This window comes from Panulirus ornatus, chromosome 58, assembly GCF_036320965.1.
Source record: "Panulirus ornatus isolate Po-2019 chromosome 58, ASM3632096v1, whole genome shotgun sequence".
Lineage (NCBI taxonomy): Eukaryota > Metazoa > Arthropoda > Malacostraca > Decapoda > Palinuridae > Panulirus > Panulirus ornatus.
Window position 1 is genome coordinate 862,591 of NC_092281.1, and position 26,657 is coordinate 889,247.

Here is a 26,657-nt window from a genome sequence, read left to right on the forward strand (position 1 = left end):
TTCCGAGATAATGTTCTCGACTTCCACACATTTTTCAAGGCTCCCAAAATTTTCGCCCCCTCCCCCACCCTATGATCCACGTCCGCTTCCATGGTTCCATCCGCTGACAGATCCACTCCCAGATATCTAAAACACTTCACTTCCTCCAGTTTTTCTCCATTCAAACTCACCTCCCAATTGACTTGACCCTCAACCCTACTGTACCTAATAACCTTGCTCTTATTCACATTTACTCTTAACTTTCTTCTTCCACACACTTTACCAAACTCCGTCACCAGCTTCTGCAGTTTCTCACATGAATCCGCCACCAGCGCTGTATCATCAGCGAACAACAACTGACTCACTTCCCAAGCTCTCTCATCCCCAACAGACTTCATACTTGCCCCTCTTTCCAAGACTCTTGCATTTACCTCCCTAACAACCCCATCCATAAACAAATTAAACAACCATGGAGACATCACACACCCCTGCCGCAAACCTACATTCACTGAGAACCAATCACTTTCCTCTCTTCCTACACGTACACATGCCTTACATCCTCGATAAAAACCTTTAACTGCTTCTAACAACTTGCCTCCCACACCATATATTCTTAATACCTTCCACAGAGCATCTCTATCAACTCTATCATATGCCTTCTCCAGATCCATAAATGCTACATACAAATCCATTTGCTTTTCTAAGTATTTCTCACATACATTCTTCAAAGCAAACACCTGATCCACACATCCTCTACCACTTCTGAAAACCACACTGCTCTTCCCCAATCTGATGCTCTGTACATGCCTTCACCCTCTCAATCAATACCCTCCCATATAATTTACCAGGAATACTCAACAAACTTATACCTCTGTAATTTGAGCACTCACTCTTATCCCCTTTGCCTTTGTACAATGGCACTATGCACGCATTCCGCCAATCCTCAGGCACCTCACCATGAGTCATACACACATTAAATAACCTTACCAACCAGTCAACAACACAGTCACCCCCTTTTTTAATAAATTCCACTGCAATACCATCCAAACCTGCTGCCTTGCCGGCTTTCATCTTCCGCAAAGCTTTTACTACCTCTTCTCTGTTTACCAAATCATTTTCCCTAACCCTCTCACTTTGCACACCACCTCGACCCAAACACCCTATATCTGCCACTCTGTCATCAGACACATTCAACAAACCTTCAAAATACTCATTCCATCTCCTTCTCACATCACCACTACTTGTTATCACCTCCCCATTTACGCCCTTCACTGAAGTTCCCATTTGCTCCCTTTTCTTACGCACCCTATTTACCTCCCTCCAGAACATCTTTTTATTCTCCCTAAAATTTACTGATAGTCTCTCACCCCAACTCTCATTTGCCCTTTTTTTCACCTCTCGCACCTTTCTCTTGACCTCCTGTCTCTTTCTTTTATACTTCTCCCACTCAATTGCATTTTTTCCCTGCAAAAATCGTCCAAATGCCTCTCTCTTCTCTTTCACTAATACTCTTACTTCTTCATCCCACCACTCACTACCCTTTCTAAGCAGCCCACCTCCCACTCTTCTCATGCCACAAGCATCTTTTGCGCAATCCATCACTGATTCCCTAAATACATCCCATTCCTCCCCCACTCCCCTTACTTCCATTGTTCTCACCTTTTTCCATTCTGTACACAGTCTCTCCTGATACTTCCTCACACAGGTCTCCTTCCCAAGCTCACTTACTCTCACCACCTTCTTCACCCCAACATTCACTCTTCTTTTCTGAAAACCCATACTAATCTTCACCTTAGCCTCCACAAGATAATGATCAGACATCCCTCCAGTTGCACCTCTCAGCACATTGACATCCAAAAGTCTCTCTTTCGCACGCCTGTCAATTAACACGTAATCCAATAACGCTCTCTGGCCATCTCTCCTACTTACATAAGTATACTTATGTATATCTCGCTTTTTAAACCAGGTATTCCCAATCATCAGTCCTTTTTCAGCACATAAATCTACAAGCTCTTCACCATTTCCATTTACAACACTGAACACCCCATGCATACCAATTATTCCCTCAACTGCCACATTACTCACCTTTGCATTCAAATCACCCATCACTATAACCCGGTCTCGTGCATCAAAACCGCTAACACACTCATTTAGCTGCTCCCAAATCACTTGCCTCTCATGATCTTTCTTCTCATGCCCAGGTGCATATGCACCAATAATCACCCACCTCTCTCCATCAACTTTCAATTTTACCCATATTAATCGAGAATTTACTTTCTTACATTCTATCACATACTCCCACAACTCCTGTTTCAGGAGTATTGCTACTCCTTCCCTTGCTCTTGTCCTCTCACTAACCCCTGACTTCACTCCCCAGACATTTCCAAACCACTCTTCCCCTTTACCCTTGAGCTTCGTTTCACTCAGAGCCAAAACATCCAGGTTCCTTTCCTCAAACATACTACCTATCTCTCCTTTTTTCACATCTTGGTTACATCCACACACATTTAGGCACCCCACTCTGAGCCTTCGAGGAGGATGAGCACTCCCCGCATGACTCCTTCTTCTGTTTCCCATTTTAGAAAGTTAATACAAGGAGGGGAGGATTTCCGGCCCCCCGCTCCCGTCCCCTCTAGTCGCTTTCTACGACACGCGAGGAATACGTGGGAAGTATTCTTTCACCCCTATCCCCAGGGATAATATACATATATATATACACACACACACACACACACACATACACACACATACGCACATACACACACACACACACATACATATATATACATATGAAAAATGTAAGAAACAATTTAGAAAACAAACTTTTAGCTTGAAATGAATGAAAAAATGAACGTCACATAATGGTTCAACCTCTGGCTATGGAAAAGGAAATGTACAATTTATTCACACAAACGTCAATAGCAGTTCTCATCAATTTCACCACTGAATCAATAAGCTTCAGTGTCTAAGCTACATTTTTCTCCAACTTCACTATTTTCTTGTCAAAACACCATGCATGAAAACTATCACTCCAGTAACACAACTATAAACATTTACTTCCCCTTTAAAAAGTTCTGGGGAAGTCTGTCTCGATACACTGCAGCGAGGCGACGCGACGCTGACACAATCACTGTCACAATATCACTTCTGCCTCCTTCCAAGCGTTGTTTCAGGGAATAATTCCGGGTTGCTGTTTACCAGCAGTTAGCGCAAAAGCGATGGTTCTGGTCTTGCAGTTGCTTTCATGCTGACTGAGAGGCCCCGAGAGCGCCACAAAGGGGTGGGTGGGGTTAGGGTTGAGGGGTACACATGGCGCCGCCGACCGAGATACGCTACTGGTGCCATCGTCTTAAACTCTGGACTCTCTTCTTCTTTTCATGAATACGGCATCCAGCGCAACCTTCGGGTGGCAGGTGTAGCTTAACCTTCGGGTGGCAGGTGTAGGTGACATATTGATTAGATGATTTATTATAGATATGTTCTTTGTTTTATATGGAATGCTGATTTGTATTGATCCATTAATGTCATGCTTATTCTTTTTGAATCATTTTCCTACCTCTGTCGTCTTTTTTTTTTCCAAATTTGTGGAGAGAGAGACTGCATTATGATTCTTTGAGTAATATGTAGAGATGACATGAGAGCCTCATTTTTTCCCCTCAGGAGATACATGGTGATACTTAGGATATACTTCTTAAGGATGTTGATGGGTCTGGAAATAATGGAGGCTACATAGGTGAACATTAGGGATTGTCTGTGCAGTAACTTTACATCTATAAACTTTGTGCCATCTGGAAATACTTTGCCAATGTAAAAATTCTAGGAATTTTTTTTTTTTATGATTTATGATCTCACATAGAAGCCAGTACCAGCAACAGAAGTAGACACATAGGATTACCATTTACAAAGTCTTAAATTTAAAGCTTAGGTTAAATTATGATGGATTATTGATATCCAAGGTTAATAGTATGTGTCATTACCTATTACTTTAGTAAGTCATTGTTGCCTTGGTGTATTGAGGATTGGCGGAATGCGTGCATAGTGCCATTGTACAAAGGCAAAGGGGATAAGAGTGAGTGCTCAAATTACAGAGGTATAAGTTTGTTGAGTATTCCTGGTAAATTATATGGGAGGGTATTGATTGAGAGGGTGAAGGCATGTACAGAGCATCAGATTGGGGAAGAGCAATGTGGTTTCAGAAGTGGTAGAGGATGTGTGGATCAGGTGTTTGCTTTGAAGAATGTATGTGAGAAATACTTAGAAAAGCAAATGGATTTGTATGTAGCATTTATGGATCTGGAGAAGGCATATGATAGAGTTGATAGAGATGCTCTGTGGAAGGTATTAAGAATATATGGTGTGGGAGGAAAGTTGTTAGAAGCAGTGAAAAGTTTTTATCGAGGATGTAAGGCATGTGTACATGTAGGAAGAGAGGAAAGTGATTGGTTCTCAGTGAATGTAGGTTTGCGGCAGGGGTGTGTGATGTCTCCATGGTTGTTTAATTTGTTTATGGATGGGGTTGTTAGGGAGGTAAATGCAAGAGTTTTGGAAAGAGGGGCAAGTATGAAGTCTGTTGGGGATGAGAGAGCTTGGGAAGTGAGTCAGTTGTTGTTCGCTGATGATACAGCGCTGGTGGCTGATTCATGTGAGAAACTGCAGAAGCTGGTGACTGAGTTTGGTAAAGTGTGTGGAAGAAGAAAGTTAAGAGTAAATGTGAATAAGAGCAAGGTTATTAGGTACAGTAGGGTTGAGGGTCAAGTCAATTGGGAGGTGAGTTTGAATGGAGAAAAACTGGAGGAAGTAAAGTGTTTTAGATATCTGGGAGTGGATCTGGCAGCGGATGGAACCATGGAAGCGGAAGTGGATCATAGGGTGGGGGAGGGGGCGAAAATTCTGGGGGCCTTGAAGAATGTGTGGAAGTCGAGAACATTATCTCGGAAAGCAAAAATGGGTATGTTTGAAGGAATAGTGGTTCCAACAATGTTGTATGGTTGCGAGGCGTGGGCTATGGATAGAGTTGTGCGCAGGAGGATGGATGTGCTGGAAATGAGATGTTTGAGGACAATGTGTGGTGTGAGGTGGTTTGATCGAGTGAGTAACGTAAGGGTAAGAGAGATGTGTGGAAATAAAAAGAGCGTGGTTGAGAGAGCAGAAGAGGGTGTTTTGAAGTGGTTTGGGCACGTGGAGAGAATGAGTGAGGAAAGATTGACCAAGAGGATATATGTGTCGGAGGTGGAGGGAACGAGGAGAAGAGGGAGACCAAATTGGAGGTGGAAAGGAGTGAAAAAGATTTTGTGTGATCGGGGCCTGAACATGCAGGAGGGTGAAAGGAGGGCAAAGAACAGAGTGAATTGGAGCGATGTGGTATACCGGGGTTGACGTGCTGTCAGTGGATTGAATCAAGGCATGTGAAGCGTCTGGGGTAAACCATGGAAAGCTGTGTAGGTATGTATATTTGCGTGTGTGGACGTATGTATATACATGTGTATGGGGGGGGTTGGGCCATTTCTTTCGTCTGTTTCCTTGCGCTACCTCGCAAACGCGGGAGACAGCGACAAAGTATAATAAAAAAAATAAATATATCTTTTCACTTATGCCAAAGCCATTGGAATATGCTCTAGTTTGTGTAGTAAAAGGCATCAGTAGAAATTTTTTGCAGGTGAACTTACTATGACTCACCAAGCCAAGATGGTTGCTTTGGAGAAACATCAAGAAAATGAACGAAAAGAGAGAGAGAAGGTTTTCTCCGATCAATTTAGTGAAGATATTAAAAATTACAAAGAACTTGGTCAGATAACAAGTAAGTCCATTTAGTTATTCATAGATGATTAGTTGCAACTAGAAAGTACGATTACCAGCCTTCTTGCATCTTACACTTTCGAGCATAGTTTACATCATCTCACCAGTTTTCAGCCATGCTCATGTAAGTACAATCTCATTTATGTAATCTTTTTTGTTTTTGTGTTTAAAGGAAGAATTTCAAGTACAGAGGATGACCAAGGCCTGAAATTGGAAGAGGTTGACTTGGAACAGGACACAAGTGAGTTGGACAATTTTCTCAATGATCCAGCGTGAAGATGAACCAGCCAAACAGTTTTAGAATTAGAATATACGCATTTCTGGATGTAGTGAAGGTACTGATCTGAAGCTTAGTTAGACATTATCATTATTGATATAGTTATTATTATTATTATTATTATTATTATTATTATTATTATTATCATTATTATCATTATTATTATTGTCATTATTATTATTATTATTATTATTATTATTATTATTATTATTATTATTATTAATCATAATTATTGTTATTATTATTATTAGTAGTAGTACTATTATTGTTATTAATATTATTATTAATTCTTTTTATGTACGTAGAAGAACAGGATGCATTAGAGAAATGAAAAACTTAACATTTGTCCTAAGTCCTCTTGAGGACTTTTAAATCAATACTGTGTCAGTAAATTGACAAACATAGCCATGGCTTTCATGTGTACAGTGAGGGTGATTAGGATGATACTGCAGTGTTACTTTTAGTAATAATTGAATATATTAGAAGGCTACAAAGAAAAGCAAAAGGTGGAACACAGTAGCATGTTATTTCTTGGATCTGTAAGTGAAGCTCTCAAAATTTACTGATATCCTTTTGTTCTGGGAGAGAAGTTAAAACAAAACATTACTGGTATCCTTTAGTTCCTTGAGGAAAACTCATAGAATGTTACTGATATCTGTCATTTCTGTGATGGAAGGTTCACAGAATGTTACTGATTCCCTTTAGTAGTGTTAGAAAAGTTCACAGAATGTTATTGGTATCCTTTTGCTCTGTAAGGGAAGGCACACAGAATGTTATTGATATCCTTTAGTTTTGTGAGGAAGCTCACAAAATGTTACTGATATTCTCTAGTTCTGTGAGGGAAACTCTCAAACTGTTACTGATATACTTTGATATCTGCAACTGTCTCCACACTTATATTGCATTTAATTTTTAGGTACTAGATAGCTTAGTTTGTAAAGATGGTACTTACCTAGTCATGAAATATATCAGTAAGATATATAGGTGCCTTCAGAATATTTAATGCATTTATGATAAAATATGGACAAAGTTATTAGAATTCTTTAATGAGGCTCATCCACATGGAGAGTGATACTGATAGATTTATTGTGTGTAGGAAGCCACAATTGGTGTGTCCAGAGAAAGTTGTAAAATGAAAAACTTCCAAAGCATTCTATAATGATAGCAAAACACTGAGAGCAGAGTTTTTTGTGCCTAGCAAGTGATATAGAAAAAAGCAGACTGTCTGCTCCAATCATAGCTTTTCTTTTTCTTTCAAACTATTCGCCATTTCCCACATTAGTGAGGTAGCGTTAAGAACAGAGGACTGGGCCTTTGAGGGAATATCCTCATTTGGCCGCCTTCTCTGTTCCTTCTTTTGGAAAATAAAAAAAAAAAACGAGAGGGGAGGATTTCCAGCCCCCCGCTCCCTCCCCTTTTAGTCGCCTTCTATGACATGCAGGGAATACGTGGGAAGTATTCTTTCTCCCCTATATATCCCTATATTTCCCTGGGGGTAGGGGAGAAAGAATACATCCATGCCTCACAGACCTTTCCATTAATTTTACAATATCTTAGCCCAGTAGGCCCTTTGGTTGCCCATTGTACCTATCTGACCATGATAAATTCACAAATTCTTGATGGTCTTATGTACTCTAGTATTTCTCCTTTTACCACAACGGTTTTCTAGAAGGCATACATAATCAGTATCGATTACCAGAAATTTAGGATTATGTAAAGCTTGTATAGTTTTATTTACAAATGTTTACTGTACACATTATATATGGTTTCATAACATTTTTAAGAGATCTGTCAAGTAGTGTAGAATATTTTGGCCCCATGGTACCCAAGTCCTTAATATACCACTGATTTCGAAGCTGATCAGACCTAATTGATGTACAACTCTACAACACTTATTTTATTTATGTGAATTTAATCTGGTAATTTTATGAACAAAATTCCAACATAAACTCATGAAAGGTTGGTTTCCAATGACAAAAAACAGTTCTGAATATAATTCCAGTGCTTATAAAGTTATTCCTCTTCTACATAAATGTTGTCATAACATTAAATTCAAAAACATCCTTACCATTTGAATAATTATTTAAATAAACTTACTTTGCTCATACTAGAAAATGGCTAATACATGTTTTACAAGAAAAACTTTCAAGGTCATTATCATGGACATTATTAATTTGACACATTTTTTTTATCTATTTTGAATTTAGGACTAATCCTGTGTTTTTCATGGCATCTTGTATGGGACCAAGGTTTAGGTGCACTTATGGACTGGATTATTACCTGCAAAATTCCTGCTAGAAGAATTTCCAGAAAATTTTTCATAGTTCCAACCCATTGTCCAAAGAAGAGGTTGAGATGTCTTGATTGTGACTTTTCCATGACATGTAGGATCATATGTGTTTGATGTGCTCACCAAGTGTCCAAATGCCAACACCTGGTTGTCTAAATTCCATTTCAAGCCAGTCGTGGAAACAGTGGATGGTTGTCCAAGCGGTATAAGGCCACACCATGACCACTTAGGGTCAAACACATCATCTGCTACCTGGATGGTGTGGTCTCCAATACTTAGTAGCCAAAATATACTTCCTCGACTCAGAACTACTACAGGTACAGAGATAAGAGTTCCTACCTTATACAGTGTGGCCATATTAGCTATGACATGGTCAAAGCGCTCACTGTGAATCCCAGCAATTATAACCACATGATTTATCTTCAGTTTTTTTTCCTCAACATGTTTCTCCAACACTCTCACGGATTTAGTAAAGTCTGTTTCATCCTGGTCAGGTGTTGATACGATATTAACACCTAAACTGCCATAAAGTTTCAGAAGCTCCGGCTTGACGGAGTCAAAGTCGCCTGTTATAATATCAGGCAAAGGATTTGATGGAGAAAGTGACATCTCAGACACACTGGTTTCAGTGTGAGAAATCACAGATGAGGAAGGTTCAACACAATCAGTAGTTGCAGATGCTTTGTCTTCACATCTCATAAGTTTGTGGTAATAATTTGTGGCACCGTCTGTACACACTCGTACAGATGCCTTTTGCCACAAGGAACTCACATAATGTACATTAGTCTTGTCTAAAGCTTCATTCAGCATAATGACAGCAAATGAAAGGCCAGGAGATGGATTGTAATACTCTTGAGCTCCCCAACATAGTGTCCCATCTTTTTCCATTCTCCCTGGAGTAGCTACATTAGGCAATATTAGAAGAAATATCCCTCTCATCAGTTTTAGCAGCTCCACCATTACTTCACACATCAAGTATAGCAGCCCCACCACTGCTAATAGCTGCAGTGTTTAGTAAGCAGTTGACACAGTGTAAACAAATCAAGCCATATTGACAAAGGCAGACATCATATGACAAACCACCCTAGATGGCTCAAGCCTGGTATCTATGAAGAATGTCATATCAAGGCTCCTGAATTGATCATGGATGGTTGCCATATGCAGGCAGTGAAAGTGGACAGTAGTACTGGTGTCTTTTATTTTTGTTTTAAGGTCTTTATTCAAATGATGCTGATTGTCATGGTTATCTGGTGTTTCTGGAAAGTTGTGCTGAAAGTACAAAGCAAAAGTAGAGTGTACTAGCTAGCTCTCTTATTGTCCTAGGTGGCCTTAGTTGCCCTTGACTTTGGGCTAATGCCACCTCAGTACCTTGACAATGGTTGATAAAATTGCAATAAGTTATGGACCCGTCATTGACAGCATAGCCTGACTAGAAAAAGTGATCGGTTATTACATAACATTTAAAATTACCTTTTTACAATGTGGAAAGAGAGATTGTTATCATGGGGGTGAAAATGACTATGTTTGAAGGTATAGTGGTCTCAGCAATGTTGCATGATGCATAACATGGGCTATTAATGACTGTGTGTGAAGGAGGATGGATGTATTGGTAATTAAGTGGTTGAGGACAGTATGTGGTGTAAGATGGTTTGATCGAGTAAACAGTAAAAGGGTAAGGGAGGTGTGGTTAGAAAAAGAGTGTGATTGAGAGAGATGTAATTGGTGATAGTTTGTTTTCATTGGGGAGCAGAAGAATAGATGGTGCTGTTCATTCCCTGGCACCATGAGCCATGTAGGCTGGAGTGATGTCAGCTGCTGGTGCTGGAGGGTGAGCAAGGCAACTCCTGGGCCAGGGGGCAGCTGAGTGAGGAGTTGGGAGAACACCACCACTGTCTGGTCCCTGAGTGACTTTTCTTGAGCCCTCCACCATCAGGCCAGCTGCTGGCAATCCCCTTTAGAGCAGCGATGGCATCAACGTGGTGCCTTGAGTGCAAGTCAGTGCTGCAAGTTGTGTTCACCACGTATCAGGGTGATTGTGACTGTGACAAGCGGCCAGTGGTCAGTGCTTTGGTTGTTCAGCAGTTCTTGTGTTGTGTGTGCCTTACTGTGTACTTGTGTCTTTTTCACTTATTTTTCTATTGTTAATAAAGGGAAAATAAGTGCTCATTTTCATTTCTGCCTCAGGAGATGAAGAGGGTGTGCTGCATTGGTTTGGACATATGGGGATCATGCTTGAGGAGAAGTTGACAAAGAGGATATATGTGTCAGAAATTGAGGAGGCATAAAGAATAGGGATACCAAATTGGGATTGAGGGATGGAGTGAATAAGATTTGGAGTTCTCAGGGACTGACTATGTTGGAGGGTGAAAGGCTTGCATGGGATAGAGTGAATTGAAGCAATGTGGTATACAGGGTTGATATGCAGTCAGTAGACTGAACCAGGGCATATGAAGTGGTTGGGAGAAGCCATGGAAAGATCTGTGGGCCTGGTTGTGGATAAGGGGCTGTGGTTTTGTTGCATTGTAAAAGACAGCTAGGTCATGGATGTGAGTGAATGCGGCCTTTCATCATCTGTTCTTGGCGCTACCTCACTAACATGGGAAATGGCGATCAAGTATGAAAAAAACTCTTGCAGTTTCTCACTCAAATCTGCCACTAGTGTTATGTCATCAACAAACAACTGGGTCATTTCTTAGGCCCCCCTCATCCCCTACAGACTGCATTCACACACCCCTGCTGCAGACCAAGCTTCACTTGGAACCATTCCCTCTCCTCTGTTCTTACTTGCATGCATGTGTTATACCTTTGTTAACCACTTCTCACTGCTGGTAGCAGTGTTCCTCTCACCCCATGAATCCTTAAAACCTTCCACAAGGCATTTCTATCAACACTTATATGCTTTCTCCAGATCCATAAGTGCCGCATACAAAGCTTTCTGCTTCTCTTAGTATTTCTCACATGCTTTCTTTAAAGTAAATACCTTATCCAATCACCCTCAACCTTTCTGAAACCACACAGTTCCTCCCCAGTTTGATGCTCTGTATATGCCCTCACCCTCTCAATCACTACTTTCTCATACTACTTAGCTGGCACACTTCATCCACTCTCCTCTCTTCTTACTTGTACCAATGCCTTACACTGTTAATGAAAACTTTTCACTGCTTGTAGCAGCTTTCCTTCCACACTATATATTCTTAAATCTTCCACAAGGCATCTCTATAAGCCCTATCCTGTGCTTTCTGCAGATCCATAAACGCCACATACAAATCCTTTTGTTTCTCTGAGTATGTTTCATGCACACAGCAAATGGCTAATCCACATATCCTCTACCATTTCTGTAACCACACAGTTCATCTCCAGGCTGATGCTCACCCTCTTACTCACAACTCTCCCATACAACTTAGCTGTTACACTCAACAAACTTATGCCTATGTAGTTTGAATGCTTATATTCATCCCCATTACCTTTATGTAATGGCACTGTGTATGCACTCCACCATTCCTCAGGCACCTCAACATGATCCATGACATTGAAAATCCTAACTAACTGCGATACCATCCACTCCAGCTGCCATGCCATGTTTCATCATACATAAGGCTTTCACCACCTGTTCTGTCTTCATCAAACCATCTTGACTCTTTCACTTCATATACCACCCTGATCCAAACACCCTACATCTGCCACCGGATCATTAAACTCATACAACACTTTCAAAATACTTGCTCCATCTCCTCCTCACTTAATCACTTCCTGTCACATATTTCCCATTTACCCCCTTCTCTAATGTTCCCATTTTTTCTCTAACATTTCTCTAACATTTTCTCTAACATTATTAACCTCCTTCCAAAACATTTCATTCTCCCTGAAGTTTACTGATGATTGCTCACCCTAACTCTCATTTGCCCTCTTTTTCAACCCTTCCTCTTTACCTCCTGCCGCTTTCTCTTACACATCTCCCAATCATCTGCACATCTTTGTGTCTCCCTTGTACCTCTCTTTTCTCCTGCACTAGGACCTTTTTTTCCTTATCCCACTATTCATTACCCTTTTTTATCTGCCCACTTCCCACCTTACACATGCCGCATGCATCTCCTGTACATGCCAACACTGCTTTTGTAAATTCTCCGATTCCTTACGTACTCCCCTAACTTCATTCACTCTTATGGTTTGCCATTCTGCACTCATCCTTGCCTGATATTTCTTCACACAGGTGTCTTTTCTAAGCGGACCTACTCTCACCACCCTCATGTCCCCTATAATGCTTTTTCTTACCATATCCTCCACATGAGAATGATCAGACATCTTATAGCTGCCCATCTCTGCTTATTCACATCAAGAAGTCTCTCTCTTGCTAGCCTTTCAATTAGTATGTGATCCAATGATACTCACTGACCATCTTTTCTTCTCACATATGTGTAGTTGTGCATATCCATCTTTTTAAACTAGGCATTCTAGTCTCCAGTCCTTTTCTGTACACTACTCCACAACTTGTTCACCATTTCCTTTCATTATGCTGAATACTCCATACCCCTCAACTATACCCTCAGCTGCCAAATTAGTTACCCTCACATTTGAATCACTTATCACTCATACCCAGTCTCTTGCGTTAATACTGCTGGTACACTCACTCAGCTGCTCCCAAACCATTTGCCTGTCATGATCTATCTTCTTATGGCCAGGTGCATAAGCACTAAGTATCACCTATCTCTTGCAGTACATCTTTATTTTTGACCATATCGCTTCCTTACAGTGTATCACACCCTCTCACAAGTACTGCTTCAGCAGTAGTCCTGCCGTGGCCTTAGCTTTTACTCTCTCACTAACCCCCAACTTTACTCCTGAGACATTTCCAAATAATTTTTTTGACTTTGCCCTTGAGCTTTGTTTCACTCAGAGCTAGAACATCCAGGTCTCTTTCTTCAAACATACCATCTATCTCTCCTTTCTTCTCATCTTGATTACATCAGCTCGCATTCTCACAACCTAGCCTGAGCCTTCGAGGAAGATGAGCACTCTCTGCTTGGCTCCTTCTTCTGTTCCATCTTTTGGAAATTGAAATAAGAGAAGGGAGAGTGGGGGGTTCTAGCCCCTTGCTATTTATTCCTTATTAGAATATGTCTATATCATACATTTTTTATCATTAAAGAAAATACCAAAAAAGTAGGATAATTTCTTCATTGTTGGTGTGGAAGGGTGTTAAGTGGATGGGGAAGGGCCTGGGCTGACATCATGGTTGTTCCTTATCTGTGTAAGTATACCATAATGGATTAATGTATTCTTTAGACAGGCAGAATTTTATTTGCATTAGTGAATGCACAAATGATTGTAATTTCATCAAAAACATAAGCACAATTACTATAGGAACTGTTTCTTTTATTCTAAAAATAAATTCACTTGTGGGCATGTAGATCTAGCATCATGCCAAGATGTGTACTCTTTTTGAGGATCTTTGCATGGGTAAGAAGTGTGATATTTCTTCATCTGTTACCAACGGCACGACCTAACTCCTCAGCTGTCAATTCTTGGATGGGGTGGTTCAGTGATTGTGGGAAAAATTGATATGTATATTAAGTTGTACTGCAGTCATTTTTGCCTGTGTCTTTTGACTTTTAGTGTATCTTTGCATGAATAAGAAGTGATACTTTTTCATCAGTTGCCAACAACATTACCTGACTTCCCAGCAGTCAGTCCTTGGAGGGTGCAGTTAACTGATGGTGGAGAAAATTAATGTGTATATTAAGTTCCACTGCAGTCATTTTTGCTCATGCCTTTTGACTTTTAGTACATTTTACGGGTTAAGATTTGATGAAAGAGATGAATTGCTTTGAATCTATTCAGAATCCTGTAGGAGTTACATAGCATAGAATCACTACATGATGTACATCTGGTTAGATTTCATTGTCATATAAGTTCAATTTACTTACCCATTGTTCAAGTGGATAGCATTATACTTAGATGTTTCATGACAATATGAATTCCTCATCTACTAAGCCAATTAATGTAACTTTATCATGTTTTATGCTGTTCAGGCAGATTAAGAGTTGGTATTGATTCTTCTAAAGAAGGGTTTAGAACATTAGATGTTGTATTCAGGAATTATTTTTTCCATTCCTACAGCTTATATTAGCCTATGTATTCAGTAGTGGAATCGTTTGCACCCTTTATGTATAAAGCTAGGTAGTGTGCAGAACCAGATGGCTGGACCGTGGTCCAAAACATTGTTCAATATTCATTTGATCCCTTTTATTAAGGGCAAGTAGTTGCCACCTCACCTGTGTATTTGACTTTATACTAGATGTCAGGAAATGTTTATGCACCTGTCTGTCAAACAAGGTGATAAGTTTTGAATGTGAGATTCTTGTTTCTCTCCCAAAGCACCAGACATTTGTAGACATGATGTTGCCTGCACTCACCCCATTTATATATGGATGTGTGGCTATCTTGAGTTTGGCTGTTGACCAAAGATAATTTGCTGAGACAGAGCCTAATCTAAGGGGAGAAGGTAAGTATGGTGTGTATTCTGGATCTGTTATTAAATCTTCATTGTTTAAAGCTTTTGATAGACAGAATTTGACTAGCATGAATTTCTATTGTTTGAAATGAGGAGCTAGTCACTTAGGGAAAGTAAAAGTGGTCTTATTTGGTATCTCTGTTTTCTAGACGTATTTGTCATCAACTTACTGAAGATAGCCATAACAGATTTGTTTGCATTTGATCTGTATGCAGGTATAGAATCAAGACTCTTATTTAAGATTAATTTCCAATGGGCCATTTTAATGGAAATGATTTATTGGTACCATAACTAGTCATGCTGTTAAATTGACATGGAACTGAGATGATTAGTTCATGTTTTAGCATACTTACTCAGGCGTTGCAAATTTATATCAACACATATCAAGGACACAGGTGAGACTGGTTTAATGAGGGCATATATTGATAAAAATCTCTCAGCCTGTATGTTAAGTTATTCTTTACATGTGCTGTCCTGTCCTGTACTGATATTAGTCAGTTATATAACCCCAGGACCTTTTTTTCGTGGTTCTTGTAGCTTCAAGGCTTTGCTACAAATATCAGCAGAGAAATGATGGTAATTTCTGCAGTGAGACTGTACTTCTTTTTTTCCACTGATGAAGCTGTAGTGTCACCAAAGGTGACTTTTCACTCTTAGTTACCCCATGCAGGCAAAGTCTAGCAAAACCTACCAGTAATTTCAATTATATTCATTGGTAATGTGTCTGCAAAAACTATGGGAATTCATTAAAATATACTCTTTTTTTCAGCATTATGTTATTACCTTATGATATTTTTACTTTCATTATAACTTCTGCTAGCTATTTCTCATGACATTATCCAGCAATTTTCTTTTCACTCATGTTCATACATGAAATCCCCTTGTAGGTTTTCTTTCATGTAGACACTTTTTATACTATTCCTATTGAGGAAGATGGATATATCTTTGTATTTTTATTATCACTCTGCTCATTATTCATATGTATATAGATGTGGTAATGTTATTAATTTCCCTGTAAAGGGAGAATGAAAAGAGGAGGTTGAATATAGATTTTGGAAATATCAATTTGCTTGTTAAAATTTCACCCAAGATTTGATTGACTCCTTTTAGTGAACTAATATTTTGTGGTTTCCAACTGTGATGGAATTATAACCTGGATGTTCATGGGGAATGTAGTGTGAAAGAAAAAGGTACTCAATGCTTCCTGTAATGTAGGTATATGTTGTTACAATAGTAAGTTAGCTTTTGAAGAAAATTTCTATTCTACATTGTTTCATATGTGGTATTTTAGTATTTGAAGTAAAATTGTGTCATTTTTCAACTGCTTCAAGTTTCTTAGACTGTGAGTCATTTGCATAATCTTGGGTCTTTAACTGTGATGTAATAGATGTGGCAAATTCTAAGAATAGTTATTCATAAAACCATCCCCAGGGGTAAGTGTTGAGGGTTGCAGTGAATAGAGTATCATTGATCCTCTTTGTTTTTTGAGGTTTTCCAATAGTAAATCAGTACATTTGTATAGTGCCAAATAAACAGATAGTGTATCTCGTAATGATCAGAATGGCAGGTTTTATTTTCATGATTTTTTTTTATTATTATACTTTGTCGCTGTCTCCCGTGTTTGCGAGGTAGCGCAAGGAAACAGACGAAAGAAATGGCCCAACCCCCCCATACACATGTATATACATACGTCCACACACGCAAATATACATACCTACACAGCTTTCCATGGTTTACCCCAGACGCTTCACATGCCTTGATTCAATCCACTGACAGCACGTCAACCACGGTATACCACATCACTCCAATTCACTCTATTCCTTGCCCTCCTTTCACCCTCCTGCATGTTCAGGCCCCGATCACACAAAATCTTTTTCACTCCATCTTTCCACCTCCAATTTGGTCTCCCTCTTCTCCTCGTTCCCTCCACCTCCGACACATATATCCTCTTGGTCAATCTTTCCTCACTCATTCTCTCCATGTGCCCAAACCACTTCAAAACACCCTCTTCTGCTCTCTCAACCACGCTCTTTTTATTTCCACACATCTCTCTTACCCTTATGTTACTCACTCGATCAAACCACCTCACACCACACATTGTCCTCAAACATCTCATTTCTAGCACATCCATCCTCCTGCACACAACTCCATCCATAGCCCACGCCTCGCAACCATACAACATTGTTGGAACCACTATTCCTTCAAACATACCCATTTTTGCTTTCCGAGATAATGTTCTCGACTTCCACACATTCTTCAAGGCCCCCAGAATTTTCGCCCCCTCCCCCACCCTATGATCCACTTCCGCTTCCATGGTTCCATCCGCTGCCAGATCCACTCCCAGATATCTAAAACACTTCACTTCCTCCAGTTTTTCTCCATTCAAACTCACCTCCCAATTGACTTGACCCTCAACCCTACTGTACCTAATAACCTTGCTCTTATTCACATTTACTCTTAACTTTCTTCTTCCACACACTTTACCAAACTCAGTCACCAGCTTCTGCAGTTTCTCACATGAATCAGCCACCAGCGCTGTATCATCAGCGAACAACAACTGACTCACTTCCCAAGCTCTCTCATCCACAACAGACTTCATACTTGCCCCTCTTTCCAAAACTCTTGCATTTACCTCCCTAACAACCCCATCCATAAACAAATTAAACAACCATGGAGACATCACACACCCCTGCCGCAAACCTACATTCACTGAGAACCAATCACTTTCCTCTCTTCCTACACGTACACATGCCTTACATCCTCGATAAAAACTTTTCACTGCTTCTAACAACTTTCCTCCCACACCATATATTCTTAATACCTTCCACAGAGCATCTCTATCAACTCTATCATATGCCTTCTCCAGATCCATAAATGCTACATACAAATCCATTTGCTTTTCTAAGTATTTCTCACATACATTCTTCAAAGCAAACACCTGATCCACACATCCTCTACCACTTCTGAAACCACACTGCTCTTCCCCAATCTGATGCTCTGTACATGCCTTCACCCTCTCAATCAATACCCTCCCATATAATTTACCAGGAATACTCAACAAACTTATACCTCTGTAATTTGAGCACTCACTCTTATCCCCTTTGCCTTTGTACAATGGCACTATGCACGCATTCCGCCAATCCTCAGGCACCTCACCATGAGTCATACATACATTAAATAACCTTACCAACCAGTCAACAATACAGTCACCCCCTTTTTTAATAAATTCCACTGCAATACCATCCAAACCTGCTGCCTTGCCGGCTTTCATCTTCCGCAAAGCTTTCACTACCTCTTCTCTGTTTACCAAATCATTTTCCCTAACCCTCTCACTTTGCACACCACCTCGACCAAAACACCCTATATCTGCCACTCTATCTTCAAACACATTCAAAAAACCTTCAAAATACTCACTCCATCTCCTTCTCACATCACCACTACTTGTTATCACCTCCCCATTAGCGCCCTTCACTGAAGTTCCCATTTGCTCCCTTGTCTTACGCACTTTATTTACCTCCTTCCAGAACATCTTTTTATTCTCCCAAAAATTTAATGATACTCTCTCACCCCAACTCTCATTTGCCCTTTTTTTCACCTCTTGCACCTTTCTCTTGACCTCCTGTCTCTTTCTTTTATACATCTCCCACTCAATTGCATTTTTTCCCTGCAAAAATCGTCCAAATGCCTCTCTCTTCTCTTTCACTAATAATCTTACTTCTTCATCCCACCACTCACTACCCTTTCTAATCAACCCACCTCCCACTCTTCTCATGCCACAAGCATCTTTTGCGCAATCCATCACTGATTCCCTAAATTCATCCCATTCCTCCCCCACTCCCCTTACTTCCATTGTTCTCACCTTTTTCCATTCTGTACTCAGTCTCTCCTGGTACTTCCTCACACAGGTCTCCTTCCCAAGCTCACTTACTCTCACCACCCTCTTCACCCCAACATTCACTCTTCTTTTCTGAAAACCCATACAAATCTTCACCTTAGCCTCCACAAGATAATGATCAGACATCCCTCCAGTTGCACCTCTCAGCACATTAACATCCAAAAGTCTCTCTTTCGCACGCCTGTCAATTAACACGTAATCCAATAACGCTCTCTGGCCATCTCTCCTACTTACATAAGTATACTTATGTATATCTCGCTTTTTAAACCAGGTATTCCCAATCATCAGTCCTTTTTCAGCACATAAATCTACAAGCTCTTCACCATTTCCATTTACAACACTGAACACCCCATGTATACCAATTATTCCCTCAACTGCCACATTACTCACCTTTGCATTCAAATCACCCATCACTATAACCCGGTCTCGTGCATCAAAACCACTAACACACTCATTCAGCTGCTCCCAAAACACTTGCCTCTCATGATCTTTCTTCTCATGCCCAGGTGCATATGCACCAATAATCACCCACCTCTCTCCATCAACTTTCAATTTTACCCATATTAATCGAGAATTTACTTTCTTACATTCTATCACATACTCCCACAACTCCTGTTTCAGGAGTATTGCTACTCCTTCCCTTGCTCTTGTCCTCTCACTAACCCCTGACTTTACTCCCCAGACATTTCCAAACCACTCTTCCCCTTTACCCTTGAGCTTCGTTTCACTCAGAGCCAAAACATCCAGGTTCCTTTCCTCAAACATACTACCTATCTCTCCTTTTTTCACATCTTGGTTACATCCACACACATTTAGGCACCCCACTCTGAGCCTTCGAGGAGGATGAGCACTCCCCGCGTGACTCCTTCTTCTGTTTCCCATTTTAGAAAGTTAATACAAGGAGGAGAGGATTTCTGGCCTCCCGCTCCCGTCCCCTCTAGTCGCTTTCTACGACATGCGAGGAATACGTGGGAAGTATTCTTTCACCCCTATCCCCAGGGATAATATACATATATATATACATATACACATACACACACATACACATACATACGCACATATACACACACACACACATACATTTTTTTTTTTTTTTTTTTTTTTTTTATACTTTGTAGCTTGAAATGAATGAAAAAATGAATGTCACATAATGGTTCAACCTCTGGCTATGGAAAAAGGAAATTTATAATTTATTTACGCAAATTTTCATGATATATTCAGAAAAATGTTTGATGCATGACTGACGTTAGAATCTTAGATTCAGTGGAAGTGACCTACAGTTAATGCGGCTAAGTTCATCACTTTTAGTTATACATGTTGCATAATGTTACACAAATGTGACTCTAAGCTTGACAATCTAATAAATATAGTTTACTCTTTTCAAAGTCATCTCAAGATTAGTATTGGCATTGATGGGACCCTTTTTGGTTGAAATGTAGATAAAGGTGACAGCCAGCACAAAGTTTCAAACTGGACTCTTCTCCAAGAGCACTTGTTGTATATTTGTTTCCAGGAGAGGCATTGTGGTAAAAAGGCAATAAAGATGTTATTGAAACCTCTCCTCTCTTGGTTCAATCTTCTGTTACCCTCAAGTCTGAAATGTTTCAGCCAGTTCACTGAGTTGTATGTTTTCTTTTAAGAAAGAGAATTTTGATGTTAATGAATCTAAAGATTCAATCTCTTTAAGTCACTGCCCCTGAGTGTACTACAGAAAGTCAGATCATTATTACTAGGGTGATATCCATTGATGCTAAACAATTTTTTTTGAAAAACTTGAGAGAGCAGACAGAATTGAAATTAGTAATTTTTAGCTGAAAATTGATGTAGGAGTTACACCTCACTTCTCACAAAACAACTGATGCCCTGAGCATCATTGCCAACCTCATAACTATATCTTAAAAGACCTGGCTTATAATGTTACTACCTGTATTATGCCACATTCACCAGTATATTGTACAAGACCCTTCTGATATCTTGATTATCAGTATTGTACATCATTCACCTTTATAGAAGACCTTATGATACCCAGGTTATAAATGACTCCTCTCACACCTGTACATCATTCAAGACCCTACTTATATCCCATTTATCAGTACCATGCATCACCTTTCCATTATACAAGACCCTCCTGATATCCAGCTAATCAGTAATGCTTCTGTCACACGTCCTCATCATACAAGACCATGCTGATTCCCTGATACCATTCCTATCTCACCTGACCATCATGCAAGATCCTATTGATACCTGGACCATCATTGTCACACCTCACTGACTGCCGCATCATACAAGAAGACTTTGTTGATGCCCTGACAATCAATATCACTCCTCATTTCTCTGATTCTGTTGCAAGGAAAAAGAACAGACTGTTTCTCTCAACTTTGCTAAAACATTTCACAAAGTAAACTCCAGATTTTAGTTCAGCAAAGTAATGAAACAAGATATTCAAGTTAAAGTAGAAAAATAGATCAAAGGTTATTTTTATAACTTATTGCCTCTTTTGCCTTAATGGAATGATTTCAGGAAAATAATCAACAATTGCCTCATTTGCACCCATCCTTTCCTTCTTTCTCATGCATTATGTGTCAAAACCAAAAGTTTCCATTTGCTGTTAAACCCTGTAGACCTGTGGTTTACGTTGACCACCTCACATGCCCTGATTCAGCCTATTGATAGACTGTCACCCTCACATACTATATTGATCCAATTCATCCTATCCCATACACGCTTCTAATCCTCCTGAATATTCAAGCCTTGATATCCCAAGGCTTCCTTTACTCTATCCTCTTGTCTTCTAGGTTTCTCCCTCCACTTCTGACACATAGATCATCATAGTTTTTCTTAGTTATCCTTTCCATGTGTTTGAATCGTTTTGCACACTAAAGATAGCCCATGTAATCCACAAAAATTTCAAAAGTAGCAGCAAATAGAGCCACATCTGAAAAGAAGAATGCTGTCTTGTAGGTGCCGTAAAGTGCAGTGTTAGCTTTAATGCTATTCATTACACTGACGGCAGAGACTGACAGAGAAGTGAATGAAAGTATAATGAGGTGTTTTGTAGATGACACTAGAGGAAATAAAATAATAGGATATGAAGAAGACAGAAAAATTGCAATAAGACTTTGGCATAAATCATAAGTGAGCAGAAAAGAACCTAATGGGGTTTAGTGGAAAAAACTTGAAGAAAATAGTCATAGAATGAGTAGCAATATACTAGTGACACACCATACAAAGAACCAATGGAAACTACCTACTAACAGATACTTGCTTATAAATATCTACAGTGAGATTTTGCCTAAGGTAGCATTAATATGTGCACACTGCATATTTCACTTGATTCACAGTACGGTGTTGTCCTATGCTGTTAAACAGATACCATGTTGTTATTGGAATGATCTGATATTTTCTTCAACCAACTGTTTAATTTTCATTTGGAGGTTTCTGTAATATACTCCAGAAGTTTTTCACATTTCACTTGAGTAGGACATTGAAGAGCCCAGTTTTCTTGTTGGACACATGCATAGTTTTGCATGGTGTCTTTTCAGTGTGTTTCCCAGGTATAATTGTTGACTTAATCTTTCTTTTTCTTCCCAAGAGTAAAGTTAAGTGTTTGTACTAAATTCATTTTTTGTTCTTTTATGTGCTGCACAGATTATCATTTTTTTCTATTCCTCTTTCGAGGTTATTTATGTTGCTGTTCTTTTAATGTTTCATGATATTTCTGGTATTCTACTCTCACAGTTCTACCTGTCAGAGGTAGAAACTCGCTTACTTATGCATTTCCTCAAGTTTGGTCAATAATCTTTATCATGCATCAGTATTTGATATGCCTCCTTTTGTACATTAAATATTTTGCCATCACCTTTCTCTCTATCACTGTGAAAGTGCTAAGTATCATCAGACTCATTACTTGGATTGATAGTACTATAAGTAGGCTGCTGAATTCAAGTTTATTATATAGGTTGACTCCTAGTCTTTGCTTTTTATCACTTTCTCTGTTGAACCTTTAGGGTTTCATCATTACACAGTATTGTCAACTGCTCCATAGCTTATTTCTTCAAGTGTAGGAGATTTTATTTGGTTCTCTTCTGCCCGTTTATTGATTATTTTCAATTCTTTTTGCATAGTCTCTTTGTCTTCTGATCACATTTTAGAGACTCTTGGGTTGTCTGCAAGGCATATATTATGTCTTCTGATCGCATTTTAGAGACTCGAGTTGTCTGCAAGGCATATATTATAATCTTCCTTTTTTACTTTACTATCTATATCTGATACCATTTTTATAGATAGTACATAAGCTAGTCTTGTTCCCAGTGATACATCTGTAAAACATCTTTCTCAGACATATTTACATTTGCTAATATTGTAATTTGAATTTTCTATCAGTTAGAAGCTCCTTCATCCAGATTCATATTTTTACTTTTTATGTTTTATGTGAGGGAATGGGGCCTTTTCTTCATTTGATCCTGATGCTTCTTTGCTAATAGGAGGAGATGGTCTATATGTATTAATTCTTTTTTTTCAATAGAATTATATAGTTTACCTTATCAAATGTCTTTGAAGAATTTTGAAAAACTGTATTTGCTCTCCTTTCTTGTATTTGAGTTTCATGTTTATTTTTGATACATGGGAACATGTGATATCAAACTAATTGGCCTTTACTGTTTTTGCACTAGATTGAATCCTCCTTTAAGACAGATGAGAAATATGTCATTTGTAAATATATGCATTCTTGAGGTTGTTTTCATATTATTTACCAACACTGAAGGTTCACTTTCTTTTTTCTTTGATTCATGCATGAGAATAATTGACCATGTATTACATCTTTCCTTCTCATCTCTCGTGAGATTCGCTAAATATTTTTCAGCATTTCTCATTTTCAAGAAATTTCTTATTTTCTTTGTTTATTGCTTCTCTCAACTTTCTTCAAAAGGTTTCTCTTATTATGTAGCTTAATGTTATATGAAATATTGTTGTGTTGTCACTTGTCTATGAAAACCAGTCTGATACATTTGCTTGTTAGTCTTGGTCTATTCTGTTTTCTCAAAAAAATTTTTGTTGCTCAAATTCAGTAACAGCTTGTGATGTGTTGAATTTACTTTGACTTTACTTTCATCCATATCTCTGTGATTTGTTATAGTTAGGTCCATGATATTATGAACTAATATGCATGTTTTATTATCTTCAGTGTCTAAGAAGACTGCCATTATCATTGGTAAAGTGCTAGGCTATCGTGTGATTTCATCTTGTCTGTTCATGCTTTACCTGGGTTAGGTTGAATGACTCACATATTAGGTTATCTGTCCACCTCTTTTGTCTATTAATCCTTTATTTACTGATTTATGGTTGTTACTGCATCCATATTCTACTTTTGTATGTATCAAGTAAAATGAAAGTTATATGCTCCAGACTATATGATAATGTTTAAAATTTATTCAAGTTTGTCATAATCTCTCCTGTATTTAGCAAATTTTCCATGAAATTCACGTAGCTTAATTTTTTGGGTGGTCTGTAAATCACTTTGGTAATTGATTTTATGGTTTACTGCACCTGATTTCCATTCTCTGTTGTTAATCATTACGCATTTTCATTCCAGTTCATTATATATCTATATTGCATATATTGTGTATTACACTGGACAGCTAGGGATTGGATGTGAGCAAAGGGACCCTTTTTTCATCTGCTCTTAAGGCTTTCTCAATAATGTTTGAAACTATGAAAGTATGAATGAAATATATTGCTTGCAAGTCGTTAACACTTCATGTTGTGGCACTGGGCTAGTCATCCCAGCATGCTATGGCACTGTATTGTTGAACTCAAGTCATTATATAAGACTGAGCAGGTCCAGTTACCCCTTAACAATGTGCAGGTCAAAAGAATGCATGTGAAAACTTTTATCATTTATTCCAAATTATATATATATTTGTTCTTAACCTAATATCACAGTGGAACATATATGCATATTTTTATCGCAAAAACAGTAAAATAAATGTGGCTCATCATTACGAGATGACCATCTAGACAGTTTCATGTAACGTCTTGACCGATATCGGTAACATGTGCACTTCTGTGTTGTTGTACTATGAAGTAAAGCTTGTTACAGTGTCTGAATACATACAAATACTGAACTATTCTATATTGTATATCGCACTAAAATTAGCATAGACTAATTTTTTTTACCGAAAAGTGTAACAGTGGTTTTAACACATTTCAATAAGCTAGATAATGAAACTGATTTGATAGATTTATATTATTTCCAATTAGTTAATTTCAACAGAATTTCTATTATTTGATACCCGTCAGGAAAGACTACAGACAACCCAATGGAGGTTCTGTAAGATCGTGAAGTGTGACGTCAAGTGAGAATCGACTCCATAATCTTCCAGGTTTGGCATGATAGCAGAAGGTGGGGAGTCCTGCAGGCAGAGCTTCCTACCCCAGCACCCTGTGGATACGCCGGCAGGTGCCGCCGGGGCCCTGAATGTGGCCAGGTTTACAGTTGCCAAATGTACTGGGGTCAGCTGTGAGGGAAGGTAAGCGGAACCGTTCTCGACACTCATTAACGTGGCTACGCACAGAGCCCTCAGGACATGCTCGAAGTACGGGAACGTCGTAGATATTCCGGTCGTCGACACTGGTCTGAGTGAAACAATCAGCAGTGTTGTTGTTGTGGTGAGTGATCAGGAATTTTGGTTCACAATAACCTCGATACGTCTTTCGGTAACAACCAGTAAAGTTCTCGTCTCTCACGTAGTTGTCCAGCAGACAGTCGTTGGGAACACACTCCACAATACCAGCCTCCGACACTTCCAAGTACTGGCCAAAGTTGCAAGATCCTCGTTCGTGCTTAGCGTAGCAGTTCCCACTCCACGCATCGTAGATTAAACCTGGCTCACAGTCGCACATGGTGTAGCCCGTAAAATCCACGTACAGAATTTGTCCCTCATTACAGACGGAAATATCTGACACATTGACACATTTCCCATTATAATGCAACTCTCCGAAGGGACACAGACGAGGCACACACTCCGTCAGGTTATCTCTCAGTACCAGCCACTCGCCCTCTGCGCACGGGCCTATTGTTAGGAGGCGTTCACAAGTGCCATTGACAATGATGTAGCCAGTTTCGAGGGTACAGTTTCCTTTGTCTGGTACCCAATCAGCAGAGTCCTCTTCGCTCAGGAGAACCTCACCGTGCGAGGAGCCACGTGATGGATATATGAAACTACCGCTACCCTCTTCCTCGGTCAGCGCCGTCCGGTCTACGGCAACGCCCCTGGAAGATGTGTTTCTTCCAGGGAAATGCAGCTGTCCGTCTCCACTTCCCTCAGTCGTGTTTATCGTGGCCCTGTCACGGACTGGCAGGTCGGGACCAAACCCATCAAAGAAGATGGGATCCTCATCGAGCGTATCGCTGTTTCCTCGACTATGGTTGCCAGCATCTGTAGCCTCGTTAGTGTCAACACGGTCGAAAATCTCGAAGACGATTCCAGACCAAATATTGAGTCCATTAGAGTTGGAAGGCCCATGTGATGAGGGTTTGGCTTTGCTTATCACCGCCAAGTAAGCCAGCATTACGGCGATAACCGTCTTCATGATCACCTGAAGTCCGGCTGTACACTGGTCTCGAGCTTAAATGTTCAGCCGGAGAACGAACTAATATTCACCTCGTCAACAAGTTGTATGCTGCATTACATGCGGGATCCTCGGGTTATATTGCCAACATCCTCCCCCGCTCCTCTCGAACGAGTTGCCATTTACAATAATTTCCTTAAAAAAAATTCATCCAGCCAAGTAGTTTCATGTATAATGTAGTGATCGGTTGTATCTAAGATTTTTCCTTCAAGTATTGGCTGATTTTTGTTTCGCTAACGAAAAAGGCGTACAATATTCCTGATGGTTAATGTTAGTG

At 39.5% G+C, this 26,657-nt stretch overlaps 2 protein-coding genes and 1 pseudogene across 3 annotated transcripts in view; 1 reads left to right on the plus strand and 2 right to left on the minus strand.

Moving 5' to 3' along the window:
• The window catches only part of LOC139766831 (dysbindin protein homolog), a 28,193-nt gene extending 20,010 nt beyond the window's left edge, over positions 1 to 8,183 (plus strand). For both annotated transcript variants that reach the window (XM_071695777.1, XM_071695776.1), the window contains exons 5-6: positions 5,636 to 5,776; positions 5,948 to 8,183. In XM_071695777.1, the coding sequence (XP_071551878.1) occupies positions 5,636 to 5,776; positions 5,948 to 6,051 (245 nt within the window). In that variant the 3' untranslated portion in view covers positions 6,052 to 8,183. The remainder of the gene's footprint in view (positions 1 to 5,635; positions 5,777 to 5,947) is intronic.
• Positions 7,842 to 9,237, minus strand: LOC139766830 (thiamine pyrophosphokinase 1 pseudogene; annotated as a pseudogene).
• Positions 9,238 to 24,632: 15,395 nt separating this feature from the next.
• LOC139766832 (uncharacterized) lies at positions 24,633 to 26,433 on the minus strand. Its single transcript, XM_071695778.1, has one exon. The coding sequence runs from the start codon at positions 26,339 to 26,341 to the stop codon at positions 25,178 to 25,180; it is 1,164 nt and encodes a 387-aa protein (XP_071551879.1). The 5' UTR covers positions 26,342 to 26,433; the 3' UTR covers positions 24,633 to 25,177.
• Positions 26,434 to 26,657: the final 224 nt, after the last annotated feature.

What these genes read in the sequence shown, in the direction of transcription:
- LOC139766832 (XM_071695778.1), bottom strand. Translation starts at nt 26,341, where the DNA reads ATGAAGACGGTTATCGCCGTAATGCTGGCTTACTTGGCGGTGATAAGC.